Raw genomic sequence first — 17,181 nt, forward strand, 5'->3', positions numbered from 1 at the left:
AAAATATGGTAGGATGTTGAGCAGTGTTTTCAGGTAATATGTTTCTATTTAAGGACCTGATTGATTATAAATTGTATCTTAAAATCTGCTTAATTGTTGCTTTGCTATGGCAATTGCAGTGAAGGGACTGATCTGTCTATTAAAGTGTGGTAGTTTAACCATGCTATTGTGGTACCAAGACATATTCAAGATACTCCAGCAAATCACTTGACAAAAGCTCCCTCAGACTGTCAAATAAAGCTCACTGACATAGCTTGTATTTATTCAAAATCTTTGCTATTCTAACAAACAGGAATTTAAAACAAAACATCTAGTGTCTTAAAGGCCAATAGGCAATGCTGTTACTTAGTTAAATACTGAAGTTCTTCACAGCTGCAGGTACATTAAGAAAGAATACTTCTCCTACCTCATTTTAAAAATTATTCTAGTAAATTCTTTCTGACCAAGCTGGGCAGCATTCTTTGTACTCTGAATTTTATTTCTGCATTGTATGGCTATTTCCTATAATTTCAGATCCATTTCACTATTTTCTTGATCATATGCATGAGTGCAAAATATTGAAAATATTTTAGGTACCCACTAGTATTCTTATATACAGAAAACCACTCTTAAAGCTTGATAGGATAATATTGCCTTAATGTTAAATGTCAGTCTATATTAATTTTTTTCATAAACATCTGGATTTATCTTTGAAACCAATCATAAAAGTCTGTAACTCTATGTATTTGTAGACTGTGCATATTCTGTCATTTGGCACACATCTGGGGTATAAACTTTATTGTGGTTTATTCAAACTGACTTCAGCTTCACCACTTCATGCATTCAGAACTCCGATGACTCTGAAGACCTGTGTTTTTAAGCTTTTCTTTATTATAGGTATAAAACCTTTTATGGAAAGCTCAACATCAGAATCCCTCTACTTATGTGAACTTGTAATATGAAAAGACTAGCTATTACTCTGTTTAGTCTTTACACCATTAGTTGTCTGTGGGTTTCAAGCCATCTTTACAAAATTACAAGACAGATTATTAAACCCTGGCTCAAGTGAGGAAAGATTGTGAATATCAAAAACTAATGCAAGCTTCCACTGTGCCAAAATTGGAGTTATTTGTCACTTGCAGCATTTGTGCACCTTGGCATAATGCAGCACTGACACATTGCTGACTGTCAGACTGACTGACTATCAAACATGGCTAAGTGTATCCAATAGTATAAGCTGGCTTGCCTTTTCTAAAAGCAGGAGATAAGTAAATGGTATCCATCAAAATGCAGTTTATCAGCATCTCAGAAATTAACCCTATTAACAGAAATCTTCAAGGCATGACAGAATCTGTGAGGCAGCAGCTGCAGCCAATATCTCAGCCTTGCCTGTCCATGCCTCCTGATTCCGTGTACTCCACCAAGAAGCTCGGTGGAAGACTAGAGTGCAACAAAGTCATGTCTGTTTTCTCCTCTCATGCAATTTGGTGGAGAAAATGACAATACCTCTAGTCAGTTGAAATTGCTCCAAAAATCACATAGCTGGTGTGAAACAAACAGCCCAAACAGAAAGATGCTCAAATAAACGAATAAAACTAAGCCGCCAAAATGTTTAACTGGAAATGATTCACAGTGCTTGTGCCTAAGCCAAGTGGACAACACAATACTGTGCTCCTGCTCATACTCACTACATTATTATCTGCCATGTGAGAGAAAACACACATTTTCTTTTTGTAAGCCTTCAGGTCTTGCAAAAAGATTTGAGTGCATGTGTTTAGTCATCTATTACTAACTAACATCTATGAAAAATAAATGTTCAATACTAAAAGAATGTGGTTCACAATAGAAAGAAAAAATGAGAGATGGCTCAGAATGTGCTGTATTGTTTATAGGAGAGCACCAGATTCACCTCTAAGAACAGTTTAAATATGAATACTAGTGAAATGCAGCTGAAAACTTCAGCAAAGTATTAGGAACAGAGTCACCAAGTGCTGTCACAAAACATTATCTACCAGAACACGAACTGGAATGGCTGGTAGTTGATACTAATACAATTTATATATTCATGCATCTAGGAAACAAATGCTACAGCAGTAAAGAGAGGCTAGGACATAGTACAAGTATAAACTGAGGACAGATTTCTCTCATTAACCACTAGGGAATGGAGTAGCTGGAGAAGCTCCTCTAATGGCAATTGGGAGTAATGGAAACAACTGTTAGAGGCTGTAAAATGTAACATGTCTTTCAGAGCACACAATTTCATTGCTTCCTTTGTGAAGATTCACACTTTACTATGTAGCTAACCCTCAAAGTCACGATTGTAAAAGGCATATGTACAAGAAAGGATTATTAAAGATTATACATGTTTGCAAAGAACAAAAACAAACAACTAGATATTAATCCATTCACTGTGCTCTGTTAATTTTTTATGCCATGAAAGGACTGCAAAGGGCAATGTAAATTTTCACCTTCTACCCAATCACTGCAAATCTGTAGGCAGACCTATTTATTTTCTGGAATAAAATTGAACCTCAGACTTTACCACCTCTGTCATGCAAACTGGAACAAATACATTTGAATACACTGAATTTTGAAAAGCTACACTCAGAGAAACATATCTCACAGCCTTGTTTTTGAAATAAAAGTGCCTATGTAGTAACTTCATAAAATTTGTATCTCATATGCTTTGTCCCTAGCTACTGAAATTATATAAAAATCCAAATAATTTATAACTGTAGACAGTTTAGGCTAAGACACCAATGCTCCATATCTGATAAAATATATAATATTTTAAATATTTAAAGGAAATAGATGGTTTTAAATGAGTCTTCGGTGAACAACTTTCACTTCATTAGACTGACAAAACCACCATTCAAACCAGTATTCCCTAATTACAGTTTGCAACTATAGGTTTAGGTGCACACATATGGACATCCATAACCAAATGAATTCTCATGAAGTTTTTGTAAACTCTAGATATTCTCCCCATGTTCCATGTGAAAAATAGTGAAGTGAATCAAACTGAAACTAAGCTGGGACACCAACTCGTTTAGGATACAATACACTGAAAGCCTTGGCAATACCCATAACGCTGTTAATAGTATTTTGCTAGAGCCTCCACACATACGCTCCACCACACAAATAATTTTCCTGAACTAAAAATAAAAGAGAAACATGAAGATGGAAAGAGACAAGAAAAGAAGGTTGCCACAGGAAATCTTGAGCAACTGACTGAGGGAATTGTCCTTTCTGCCATGAATGAAAAAATTCAGGCAAGGACTAGATGGTCTCTAGAAGGTCCCTGCAAAGGAGGGTTCTGTAAAACTAAACTTAGAACACTGCACAAGCTTTTTTGTGAAAGCAGCAACATAATAAAGTCAGTAATGTCCATACAGATACACCAGAGATCTGAAGGCACAGACATTTCCTGTTTGAATGTCCTAAGGTTAAGAAAAAAAATGAAGGAAATGGAGTGATTAAGTCAAGGAAAGATACACCCTGACATTTGATAGACAGTCTACGGGTAAAGTTTTGGTTTCAAAGCAAATTGTTTGTAAATAGCTGAAAATAATTAATGCCTCAATACTTTACCTACGGGCATTTATTTAAAGTAACATTTGCACAGGTTTTTGGCACACAGAAGTGCCTGTAACAGGCCCTCTTTCAAATGCTATGCAAGGACATCACTTATGTACAGAAAAATCTGTGTCTGTACACTTGGCTTTTGATTACCACGAGATCTTTCAACAGATAGAAACTCTCACCTGAAGACATTCCACAAGTGTTTATGACCAAATTCTGAAGAACCTTTAAAGACTGTAAACTTGTTTGAGACTGCTTTAACCAAGTTAAGAGATGTCTAGCTGGCTTTAAAGAACATCAATCATATTAAAATCACATTTGCTTAAAAACACTAAGTAAATTTGAAAGCAATATTTACCTTCTGACTGTCATGTTCAAAAGTTGAAAACCAATGTTCTGCTGTTTTCATAAGACGTGTGAACATTGCACTGAAAGGGAACAACCCAGAAACTTGGTGTTAAACAATGGTGTCAATTACAAATAAGAGCAAATTAAATGTACAGAAACTTGTTAAAACTTACTAGGCATCATGTTCCAGATATTCAGGATTCAAAAGAACTTTCATTTCCTCACTGCAAAAGGCAACAGTGAACAATCCAAATGTGAATGTTTATTTTTGGTCAGCATTCTCCATGTAGTATTATGTATTTATAAGCCAACTTTCATATAAAGTGCAAATGAGAAAACTAGCCTTTTTAATTAAAAAGAGCAACTCCATTGAACAAATGAAGTCTTTCCTTTTTATAAAGATCAAAAACAAATTAGCTGCCTTGTCTGCACTACAATGAAGTAACCATCTAATTATTCCAAGTAACAAATTACTGAATGTCACAATGTATTATTTGAATATGCTTGATCTAGAATAATTGATTGCTGCACAATCTATCACTGTTTATCCTAAACAAAAAAAAATAGTTACTGGTCAAATATGCAGTATCAAAACATTAATTTATTTTGTTTTAATAGCCTGTATTTTTATTGTACTTTAACAGCAATTAATCAGTGACAGCACCTCTTTTCCATCTACTTTGCTGCATAGCTCTACTTTTTCGGTGGGGATGGAACAGAATGCTGTACATAACACATGGTTATTTTAAGTTGTTTAGCACTGAAGAGCATCTTCTAGGTAATTTTAGGATATCTAAGGACAGACATTGAATAAAAGCACACACTTGTAGATAATCATCTTAATGCTTAACTCCCTTTGGGCAGTCACATTGCAGGGTACCTACAGAGGTTATATGATATTGCACACATAATTAAATTAGCTTTTATTCACTGCTGGACTCCAGTGTGCAAAAAACCAAACAAAATGTCCCAAATATCACAAGAATGAAACTCGTTTCTTTTTTCTTTTTTAATAAAAACTAAAGCCTTACATATGGGGCACGAATAAAAGCAGACAACCATTTGATGCAATATTTTATATGTATGAGTATGACTGCATGCATACACACATACACACTTTTGAATGAAATGGAGGATCAATAGGTAAACATAATATTACTACCCAGTCAAAGAATAGTTGGATATCCAACTGCAACACTGCAGGTGATGAAAGAAATATCAATCCCAAAAATTTGTCTTCAATTATTATTTCCCCTTTTAAGATATGAGGAAAGAGAGTTGGTGGTAAGATGTCTACTCTATGAGTGGAGCTCACTGATCTGTCTACTCTCTGCAGTGACAAAAACAAAACAACTTCTGGCAATAAGGATGAGGTAGAACAACAGGTAAGTATGTAAGCTTTGAGATTAAGGTTTTCCTTAGATTTCTTGTCTCCCTATTTTTTCACCAGCCAGTGTCTGTGATGAGGCCAATGTCTAAATCTCAGAAGCTGCAGTAGGAAAGATGAAATAAGGACATTCCCATCAAAGCACAAGGATGCATTGATTTCTGATATTAATTTATGAATTATAAACAAAGAATTATGGAGCACATATTTATAAGCTATAGTTCAGCCAACTTATTTTTTAAAGAAAGACGCTTTTTATACAAATAAAACACAATGCTTGCCTTGGTTGTGCAGCTTCACTGGCATGTGAAAAAGCCTGGTGGTCACAATGCAGGATAAAGACAATGGGAGCTAGAAGTTCGTGCATGCCCTGAACATAAAAGGAAAAGCAAAAGTATATTTAGATTTTCCAGTCATATAATAGCTCCTAATGCACAGCATAAGGCAGACAGCAATATTAGGTGCAGACTAACTAAAAACATGAACATTCATTCAAAGTGTTAACAGAACAGTTTCATAATCAATGGCTTTTATCTTAAATTCTGATTAAATCCAAGTGTTTATTCTTCTAGAATATACAGAAACAAGCTAGTCTCCCTTCTTCTAACACAACACACAACAAATTGGCAATGGTAGGCAACCTTGCACCTGGCAGTTTACTTCAAGATCTGTGTTCATAAATATGAATTTTATTTATGATAATTATAATAATGATCTACAGTACAGAGATCTGCAATAGAGAAAAATTGCAAAATGTAAAATTATTTTGTATTTTATAATGTTCCAAAACCATAGATAAAAGTGTAAGAGTAGGCTCCAAAGGAGACAAGGGTAGCTATTTGGGAAAGAAAACAAAACTTTAATTTCTAAAGACATAAGAATTAAAATGAGGTTTTGCGGTTTAACAGTTCTCTTTCAGTTTCTCATAAGTTGTTATGTCAATATTCAAAATAAACTCATTAAACACGATGCACAGAAGACCTGGTACTGTTCCATTGCAGAGTACTACTTATATATGTAATCTATATTAAGAGACAGAAAAAACCAGAAATAGGCAGGAATCAGAACAAAAAACATGGGTGGGCAGTTGAGGGCTTGGGCTGGCATCAGAAGCATGGCTGGGCCACCCAGGAGAGCTGGGATCCCAGTGTTGGGACTAGGACAGCAGGTAGGAGCTACAAAGGCCCTAGGCTGGAGGAGGCATCAGCCAAAAGAAGGGAAGGGAGTCCTTTGGTGATGGAAGGGATGTGGGATGAAGGATGGAGATCTGTCTGTCTGCCTCTGGGCACAAGGACCACTCTAAGGGGAGGGAATTTCGGACCTCTGCCCAAAACCACCAGTTACAGCAGGGGTTTGATGCCAAGTGCCCAGGCTACCCCTGCTGGGCATGGCTCTGGATGGAGTCCTTGCCCAGCTGTAGGAAGAAGAACCTGCTGCCAGGACTGCTCCAGTTCAAGGGTGCAACTATTTCATCTAGTGGAGCCTCAGCCCCAGCTCAGGGGAGTGCTCTGGGCAGACAGGGGTTCCAGGTAGACTATCTCATCTATCCTGCTGCAGAAGGAGCACCGGCGCTGGTCCACAAGCACATCAATATTTCAGGTTGCTGTCAGGAGTCATGACAGCTGATGGGTGACCTGAGCTGTTCTACTTTTAATAGGTGCAGCTCCAAGGTAGGAAGCCTCTGCACTTGTTTTTCCAATTCCCTCAGTGAGGGAGAGAGATGAACACTGGAAGTGTTACATGCTTGCAAGTTGCCCTGCTGCTTTGCTGGTACCTCAGCTGATATTCCATACAGCACCTGAGAAGTGTTCAACACCAGCAAGTTATCTTATCAGCTACATATGTACTGAACACATCCACTAACAACCAAAACCCTTAAACTTGTATTGGAAGTAATGGGGATTTTCCTTAAGTAGTCCCAACTGACCTGAGAGGTAGATGTGGAAACCTTCTCTACATCACCATTTTGAGTATGCTTGGATGCACAGTTTTTGACAATAGTTTTGATGATCTCTCTGTATGCCATCAACAGAAAGCCTAGGAAATTTAATTGTAATTTTTTCAGGACTGAGATGACTGTTAGAGCCTCAATGGCAGGGCTGAAGTTCAGATGTTTTCTTTCCCTTCCTATTTCTGAACCTTTAGGGGCTATTTTAAAAGATGAAGCCTAGTGAGAAATTCAGTTAGGAAAAACAAAATAAACCAAATCCATTTGATTTCAGAAGCTGATGTAAAACACCACAAATGGGTTAGATTACAAATTGTAAAGTTTAGATTTCTTAAAATATTATGGTCATATCAAAGGAGAAAGGTCCAGGATTAGACAATATATAAGTGGCAAAAAGATTGAAATAACCAGGGTTGTACTTTCACACATACGGCCCTTGCTTAATTAACAGTTCCACATCTAATCTTTTATTCGCCCTGATATACTACAGATGAAATAGGAGAAATGGAAATGCCAGAAAACTTGCCTATATAAAAAAACTACCACCTAAGCTGTAAACATATAAGCAGAAGAAAAAGAAGGAGGACATAAAATAAGAATTAGTTATGAAAGATAAAAGCACATCACACATTCTTCCAACATAATAATATATCAACTCCATAATAAAATAGAATCATAATAGGCTGCCCACATATAACAAAACCAAAACAAAAAGATAATGAAATATCAGGATTTCAAAAAGATACCTCTGATCTTTCAGTTACAAGAGTACTTCAAATGTTTAGAGATTTTTAGCTTGGCAAGAAAAGCTACCAGTGTAATATGCATACACATATTTTTTCCATGCTACAGTTTACTAAAACTCTTTAGTGTTAATAAATAAGTTGACAGAGCTCAGATAATTTTATGACACTTCCCAGCTACAACAAAATATTGATTTCATAATACAGTCTATGGTTTAGAAAGAAAACCAGAATTATAGCATTCTTACAATGACAAGGGAATCAATGTATTTCAAAATTATATTGACTTCTCTAAGGGCAATCAAATCATGAACAGACAATAGTTACCCTAGCGATTGAGCTTAATTTTCACTATTTCATTCCAGTGTAACTGGAGCAGAATTTTGTCACCAGTCTTACAGAAGAGCTTTAAGGGGAGATTTTACATTTTCTTAAGTACAATACACTATTCTCTTTAGATTTTACATTTACAGCTGCTATTTAAAAATTCAGTGATCCTAGGGAAGATTCTGCCTTTAAAAACTGTAATACAGTTCCACAACATTCTACTCCATTAGACTAGGGATACAAATATGTTTTTCCTCATCAAATAAAATGTTCCTCCACACTGGCCAAAAAACCCAGAAATCCTACAAAGACAACCTGCACGCATACATGCATATTAAACAAACATTATTGATTGCTTCTTGTAATGCTGATGCTATGTAGTAGTTTCAATAGAATGCTGTATGTATGCAAATTGTCAAGGAACTACAATTTCTTCCTAATATTTTGGAAGATAACATTGGGTAGGGACAGATGCTGACAGACAAAAATATCAGTCTTCATTCATTGGCCAAATTTTATCATTCTAACGGCAATTGTATCTTTTGTATGTGGTCATACAAGTAAGACAGAGGAATTCTCATGGATGACAACAGGACCAGTCCCCATGATGGAAACTGCATATGAAGACAAGCTCCTTAATCTGGGCTCTGTATTCAGGTCACTGTGGAGACAACAACTTGGAGATTATCTGCTACTGATAAATTAATGGTAACCTTCATTTTCTCAAAAATATGCTAGGCTTTGCTGTAGTGAAAATTATTATTATGGGAAGTGGGGCATGAGTCTGGTAAAAACACTACGTCAGGGAGACTGACTACTAGCTAGGTATTTGACAAAAGAAGGAAAAAGCATATCCTGTTGCCTATAAACCATTTATTTTCAGCTAATTCAGAGAAGGGTAATGATGGTCATGAAAAAAAAGTTCTCTAGCAAGAGAGGAGCATGGGGACTAAAAAGGAGGATCTTAGTAACAAGCTAAAAGGAGCATTATTTTTAAAGAAATCCAACCAAACAAACCCACTCTTTTAAAATGAGGTAAGAAAAAAACATAGCTCCTAATAAAAGTAACACATGTTTACAACAAGAGAGGAAAACCACTATAATTTACTATTTTGTGGACATGGCACAGCACTGCAAGACTTGGGTGATATACTGAACACACTTTGAGAGGTTAAATCAACAGTTTTTCATGATCCACATTAATTTAATTTTCTGCACTTCCTCTCCTCTTCATCCTGTAGCAATCCCTTCCTGGAACTACCATACTACTGATGCACACTAGTTGAAAACAGAGGTAAAGAAGTTTTCTTTGTCAACAGCCTGTAGGCTCACAAAATTGAACCTGTTCTTTTATCTGCCTATGTTCATTTAGCCCACCAAGCAGTCTTTATTAAAGCTGAGGCATCAGGCAGTCAAAGTTCATTAATACCATTTATATAATCTCTGCAGTTTCAATTAACTCAGCAAGACATTCTACTACATGATAACAGTCTCATTAATTCAATAAAATCCCATAACTATTAACAATATGGTCTATGTTAAACGGGGTGTCACCTAGTAGAAAATAATAGCTTTAACAGCTTGTGATGAAACGCAGTGCTTTTTTTTTTTTTAAATTTGATCTGGCTAAATATTCCATCCCTATATAAAAAGGTATTATTTCTTGCTAAGGAATCAAGAGGATTTTAAATATGAGCAGAGGGTAATTAAGTCCTTTTAAGTCATATCAAAGAGTAAAATAATATTCTTGTTCAATAAATGATAGACTAAATTAGCTGGAATGTGTTCTTCCATTTCCCCACCATCAGTACTCTGGCCTATATTCACTAGAAAGAGGAGGCTGAATACTGCTAAGAATTTTTTTAGAAGTGCCCTTCAAAACACAGCTCCTAGATCTCATTTTTATTGTTCTTATGCAAACTATTCCTTGCTTACTGTCTGTCAAACATGAGAAATAACATGTTTCATATGTTTGAGAGCTATATAGTCCATTTTTTAAAATAATCTCTAAGAAATTTTTCAGAAGTAAGTGTTCTTTCAACTCATATGCCCTTTGTTTCCATGAAAGAACCCTATTCCCTGGCTTGAGGACAGGGTGGTCACCGACCATGCCTGAAAGCATAGATTGTTTTATTACAATCTATAAATCTTACAGATTTATAACATTCTATAAAAATCTTCATTTACTGAATCTCTGTATTTTTGCCATGACAAACTTCCTATCTTCCTAAAGTTGGCTCCTGTACAGTTTATCCTTTGTCCAAGCACACAGAGTATCCCTCGGTTTGTCAGTCTCTACTCAGCCTACAGATAACTGTGTGAAGAAACAAATACAAATATGCTCTGATTGATACTCTGCATATTGGTCTTGCTATATGAATACAATATCATGTTTATAGTTACTTCAAAATCTTCAGAACAAATGCTGAATTAATTAACTTACTAACTCTGTGGATGCAGACTTAGTGCAACTTAGGCTTTCTTTACCATTTTATCAAAAATGGTTTGAGCAGACTCTCCTTCAATAACTCTGTAAAAGTTACTTCTTCACTCAAGAAGATTTTGTCAGCTGCATTGTACTTGAGTGCTACAAGGTTAGTTAAAGATCTTTTCTCTAAAATACTGCATGGGTTTAGCACTTCGGGGAAGAACTTAACATATTATATAAAACTTAAAATAGTAAACTTGGTCTAAATTTCAGAAATCCTATGCTTTTTGTTTATTCAGTGCCATTTTAAATCCTGATGTGTACTTTCTTTACCTAAGCAGAGAAAAGCTTTCTTTGGTTTTTTTCTTTCTTAACCAATGACAAAGAAAAAGATGTTTACAAAGAAATTCAAAGTTAGAAAACTTAGCAACCTTAAAGAAAACAACTTAAGGTACTGTGTTATGAGCAGAAAGCATATGTTATTCAATGAGCTTACTTACCAACCAGCTGACAAGCAGCTCTTTGATTACTTCAGCATTATAATACAACTTCAGATACAACAGAGCTACATTATTGTCAAACCATATAGAAAATGTTGAGTCAATGAATGCCACCTGTACAGTATTTTCATTACCTGTTTATAAAGCAACTGCTCATTTTCTCTGGCATAGCAGAACAGAACATCTGTAAGAATCTTCCTTACATTCTCTTGCTGGAAATACTGCATTTCAGGAAAGCTGAAAATGAAGCAATACAGCAAGGGTAAACAATAGAGTGCACAGAATGCTAGTTGCTGGTCTTCTAAAAGAGGTTTTAGGTAAGAGCATCTCCCTTGTCTGCTTTCCCACTGCTCTCTGCAGCTAGAGTTACACACTTCTAACAATTTGTTACATTTGTTTTGCAACGGAAATGATGAACACTGTTCTTTAATATCCACCAGTCTGCTACACAGGTATGATGATATCACAGTTATATTTCAATAACTAATCCCTTTTAATCTCATTAAAGCTAGACATCTGCAAGAATGAAATACAATGGAAGAAATGGGAGAATGGATTGGAGTATGTCAGATGATACGCATACACAAGTGTTATGTATTTCTTTAATATTTGAAAAAAATATTATCATTTAATGACAAGATTATTTAAATATCTCATAATTGACATGAAAACCAGTATCCTAAAATTGAGAATATCTTACTGGTATCTGTTGCAATACAACACAATTAGACATCTCACTGTCTTTAACAGCTATTACAAATAAACTTACAGTTATAAAAAAATCTGTCTGGGCAAATATCCTAGGTGAACCAGAATGAAGTGGAACATGTGTGAGAATAAGGAAAAAAGGCTTTTGGAAAAATCCTGTTACATTTATACTGGAAAATATAAATATTACCAGTCTGTAACTACTCTGAAGCAACTCTCACCTGTGCACCCTGCTCCTTGACTGTTGGAGGTAGGAAATAGAATAGTTATGCAGGACCTAGTTAAAATTAGAATAAGTGCACAAGCAAAGGTGTTTTCATTGCTACTGAAGAAGTAACTAGATGGCAAAAAATGTTTCATAAAGCAAATGCTCCAAACCACATGGCTCCACAGCCATACAGAGCAATATAAAATACACAGCAAAAAAATAAAATCTGAAAAGGTAGAATACTGAAAAGAAAGGAAATGGTAAAGTTGGACAAAGAAAAGCAGAAGAATACTTAAAAAGGACAGCAAAAGTAGGCCTCAAGCTAGAGTGCTGAAATAAGGTTGTATTATAGTCAGTTTTAGAATTAAATCAGATGGTTTGAAATAAGATTTCTTCAAACAAGTTTCCCAGGTCTGAGCTACAATGTTATACTTTAGACCAGATATATTTAAGGCTATTGTAAAGCCTGTCACAGAGAAACAATATAGGAAATTAGAACAAATTACTTCAGATAAGACTATTAACATTGCTAATCACTGTGGTCATCTCACAGAGGTGATGACAGGCAAGCACAGAATCAGAACTAATTAAGGCTAGGAAAGTGCTTTGAAGTCCTTGGACGAAGGAGCTGAATCAAGAGCCAAGGCAGAGAAGACACTGTGGCTTAAACACAGTGATGCTGAAGTCCTGAGAGAGGCACTGGGATGAGAGGTGTAATGTTCTCCTGGCACCTGCTGGAGGTAATGTTAAGACCAACATTTGGAAACTTGTATGCACTTGTACTAATCACATTACTGTAAAGGAAGGACACAGCTGAGACCAAAAGTGCATTACAGCAGATGGCAATTGACATAATTTAGGGGTTTGAAGAGATTATTTCTGAAGGACTGTCATTCAGGCCTGCCCTATGAAGTTTAGGAACAGAAGACTAATAAAGAAAACTCAAAAATACACAGAGATATCTGTGAGGATCTAGTAATATCAGAGATTGTAACAGAAAGGATAATAACGAACTCAGGAATAAGCTGGCTGAAGTATTAATTATAGTAAATGTAAATAGAAGAGATCATGAGGGAACTATCAGTTCAGGGAGGATTTTTACGGAAAATGTCATTTTATGATTAAAGCTCTGTTTTAAGAAATACAGTATCCTCAAATCAGCAAGGTAAGAATATTTTCATGAACATGAGACTATTACATTTAATTACATCTCTGAGAAAGCCTGCATTAAGAACATGGGAATTTTCCTAAACTGTTTTACCACAACTCTGCAATGAAACAATGGTGCATTCAGATCCCGGCATTCTAAAAGTGAAGACCAGCCTGAGTCAGATATAGCTTTTTAAAATACTTCTTTGGCTGATTTAGGGGTGCCTGCACCACAAGCAGCCAGAATTTGACACAGAAATTTGAAGAACCAGGCTGGTAAACAAATAAATGGATGCACAAAACAGATTTGGTGGCAGACAGAAATGGGGATCATAATCAATGGATTGCTGTTCCTTACCATCTCTTCCACATACTTAGGGAAGATGTAGCTCTCCAGTGGCTTTTCCACTGCTGTTTTGATGTTGGCAATTTTTAAAATAATTTTTTTCTTATTTGGGGAATGGAGAGTTTGGAACCCCAGCAACCACCACTACTCATCTTCACACACCTTCCATCATCCTAAACTGTGACTGTTACTCCTGAAGCAGAAACTAAGTAGACTGATATATAAAAGTACTACTACAAAAGAGGCAATATTGACTTGATCTGTCTACAGGGAATGCCCCCTAGGCATTTTAGTTTCTTAAAATACTGGAGAGAGAAAGAGGGTAATGAAATCTAGCCATTTCCAACCCAGAAATGTAGATCATAGTAGATGTACACTGTGATGTCAACAAGGGACCTGCTATTTTAATTTGTGTTAAATGCTTTTGCATCTGCCGATCTGCTGATTTATATTCCTGCAGAATATTAAAAGAAAATTTCAAAATATTGATCACTAATGAGATGGGACTAACTTAAGAATATCCTTTCCTACTTGCAAATATTGGAAGTTGTTATTTTTATGTAGACATTATGGACTGGATTTCTATCACCTGACTTTAGGAAACTGAACTTTTGTTAGATACTGGTGAGCTAGGAGCCTTTTATAATTACTGAAGAAAACTGAACCTCTCCAGTGTGTTTCATCAGACAAAAACTGTATTTACACTTTAGGAAGAGATGATTTGTGTCCTAGAGCTCTACAGGTACACAGGCTCTACAGCATGATTAACCCAGCTGACATTATTTGGGCTTCACAGACCCAATAATTAGGTGAGATAAGGATTCTCAAAATACATAGGAACAAACACACAGACACACATGAACAAACTTTATTACAGCTGCCTTCAGACAGCAAAATCCTGAAGTTTAAAAGAGTTTAAAACAATACCAATTTTAGGAACCTAATTCTAGCTGCTTTTCTTGTTTATTGTTACCACACTTCAGGGAATTCTAACAAAAGCATTATAGAGTAATTTTTTTACTGCTTTGATAGCTGGAACTCTGGTTTGCTACTCTGTGTGCAGTTAGTATCATTCTCTACAGCATTATACACTTGATGCAGTGGGATGATGGAGGACTGAACTAGATGACAAAGAATATAAAAACATTCATTAAATAAGAAACAGCAGCTAGAAAGTAGTGATTATGGAAATTGAATGCAATAATTATTTTAACCTTTAATAAAAAGCATTGTAAACTAATGATGAATTTTAAACTTTTAAAATTCTAACTCCCGGGATTTATTTTAAAAATGTAAATAAAAAGAGAGGGTTATTACATTCTAAAGCCACAGAATGAAGAACTTATTGCTTCTTAAAATAATTATAGTTTATAAATAGATACATAAGGTTATGTAAAAATGCATACTATGTTTTATGATTAGACAAAAAAATGTACATATAAAATGCATGTACATTATCAAATGCATTCATGTCACTGATAAATTTTGCTTTTTCGTTGCTTGACTTATTTTGTTATTGATGGCACAATATATACTACTGTTGTTTCAGGTTGATGTCATTTTGTATAAATGCATTAATGAAAATTTTTAGAGACACTATTAATGATATTAGTGAATATTACTTTGCCATTTGCCACAGTGAGAGCCTGGAATTTGTGTGTATATACATAGATATTTAAATAATAATCTTACATCCACCATAACCTCCATAAAACTTTTCATTCTCCAATTATAGTTTAGATACATATATATTTTAATCTTAGAACATCCTGAACTGTTTCCTCTAACAAACAAAAAATACCATCTGTTGTGAGAATGCACATGAAAGTATACTCAGATTTTAATTATACATCTCATGGCAAAATACATTCAAGAATGGGTCTAGGGACGGACATGTAAAATATTCGAAAACCAGACTGCAATGATTTCTTCTGCATGACTTGGTTCCTGTAAATGAAAATGTGTAAGCTTGGGATTTGCAGAATCTACGACTATCATCACTTTTTTTCAAGTTATAAAGAAAAAATATTTGCAATACAGTAAAATATCACATGGTAGCAAAACAGTAATTGAATTTAATTATATTTACACATTACTCAGTGCTTGCACTCTGAAAAGAAATATTTTCAGGAACTGAGTGTTCTAACTCAAACAAGTTTCTAAACAGGAATGACATAAGGGCTAATAAGATGAAAACATAGTCATAGTAATATCAGGACAAATTTTAAAAGGCATATATGACAAATAAAGCTAGAATAGTGATAAATAAAAATAGAACCTCTCAACTTCTATACATGAGTGACATTTCCCTTACTAATTACAAACTGCTTTTTTATTATTGATTGTATTAAGTGTTGAGAATTAGGAAAGTAATCTGTGCGATCTTTCATTATGATCATAATTTAGTTAAAAGACCTTTCAGCTTCTCTTATGTTCTCTTTGCTTCATGTAGAAAACTACATTAAATTTCACAAGTAGCACACTTCCTAATATCTTAATTTAGAAGAGCTTTTCTTCAATGATACCAACAAATCTCCGGGATTTAATGTTCAGCTAAATTGTCTCATTTTTTACTCCATGTAAGTTGTATTTTTATACATTTAATGTATGTTTCCACACATTCATGTTCAACAAACCTGACAGTTACACTAACCAAAGTCAAGAAAACACAATATAATATATACCACATAAAAATGCAGAATATAAATTTACATATAGAAATTTCTCTTAAATATCTACATACGTTCTCGTCACATCTTGTTCAATCATTGCTCGAAGCTCTTTATCCTGGAAAAATTTATTCCAAAGACTCTGAAATAAGAAAAAATAATTGTATGAAACCAGACTTCTACTAATACTTAAGGCTTTTAAACTACAAAGTACTGCAAAGCACTGTACAAATATTGACAAATTAATCCTCAACATTCCTGGCAGACAGGTATATCAGTATTTTATGGGAGATAAAGAATGTTGGTGATCAGCACAACATATCTGAGAAAGTCAGTGTGGATCAGAAATAAAAGCATTCAAATTCCTGGATCCTTGTCCTAGGCTCATGGCATTTGCTCAATGGATGGCTGCAGGTTTATGAGTTACTTGTTTGGGTTCCAGGAAGAATATTTAGAATGGCAGAGTAAAGTCAAACTTATCAGAACCAGCAATTCAACTGGAAAAAATCCAGTTGTTCATGTGAGGAAAAAGGTCTGTATCACTGGACTGTACCATACCTCTTCTATGGATGTATGGACTTTAACTGGAAGTTGCAGCAATATCCATAATAAGAAGTTGTTTGGGAGTAAGTTAGTTTGTTATAGTGGAGACAAAATCATATAAGGAGTGAATGATAATCAAATACCTATTATGAAAACATCATCATTCTAATCCACTCTGAAGACCAAGACTGGCCATTCTAAAAAAAATTATGATAGGAAAAGTCAGAGTATTTAAAGCTCACTATCAAAATAAAAAATACTAAAAAAAAAGAATCTGAAGGAGGCTTAGCTTCCTCTGTAGCTATGCTTACGACCA

The 17,181-nt window shown here is 35.0% G+C and overlaps 1 protein-coding gene across 2 annotated transcripts in view; it reads right to left on the minus strand.

Annotated features, from left to right (window-relative positions):
• The window catches only part of TBC1D5 (TBC1 domain family member 5), a 317,422-nt gene that overhangs the window by 122,908 nt on the left and 177,333 nt on the right, over positions 1-17,181 (minus strand). For both annotated transcript variants that reach the window (XM_058808336.1, XM_058808329.1), the window contains exons 8-12: positions 16,397-16,464; positions 11,377-11,479; positions 5,578-5,666; positions 4,083-4,133; positions 3,920-3,989 (exon numbers count right to left, since the gene is read on the minus strand). In XM_058808336.1, coding sequence (XP_058664319.1) covers positions 3,920-3,989; positions 4,083-4,133; positions 5,578-5,666; positions 11,377-11,479; positions 16,397-16,464 — 381 coding nt within the window. The remainder of the gene's footprint in view (positions 1-3,919; positions 3,990-4,082; positions 4,134-5,577; positions 5,667-11,376; positions 11,480-16,396; positions 16,465-17,181) is intronic.

Source organism: Ammospiza caudacuta, chromosome 1 (assembly GCF_027887145.1).
Source record: "Ammospiza caudacuta isolate bAmmCau1 chromosome 1, bAmmCau1.pri, whole genome shotgun sequence".
In the NCBI taxonomy this organism is placed as follows: Eukaryota; Metazoa; Chordata; class Aves; order Passeriformes; family Passerellidae; genus Ammospiza; species Ammospiza caudacuta.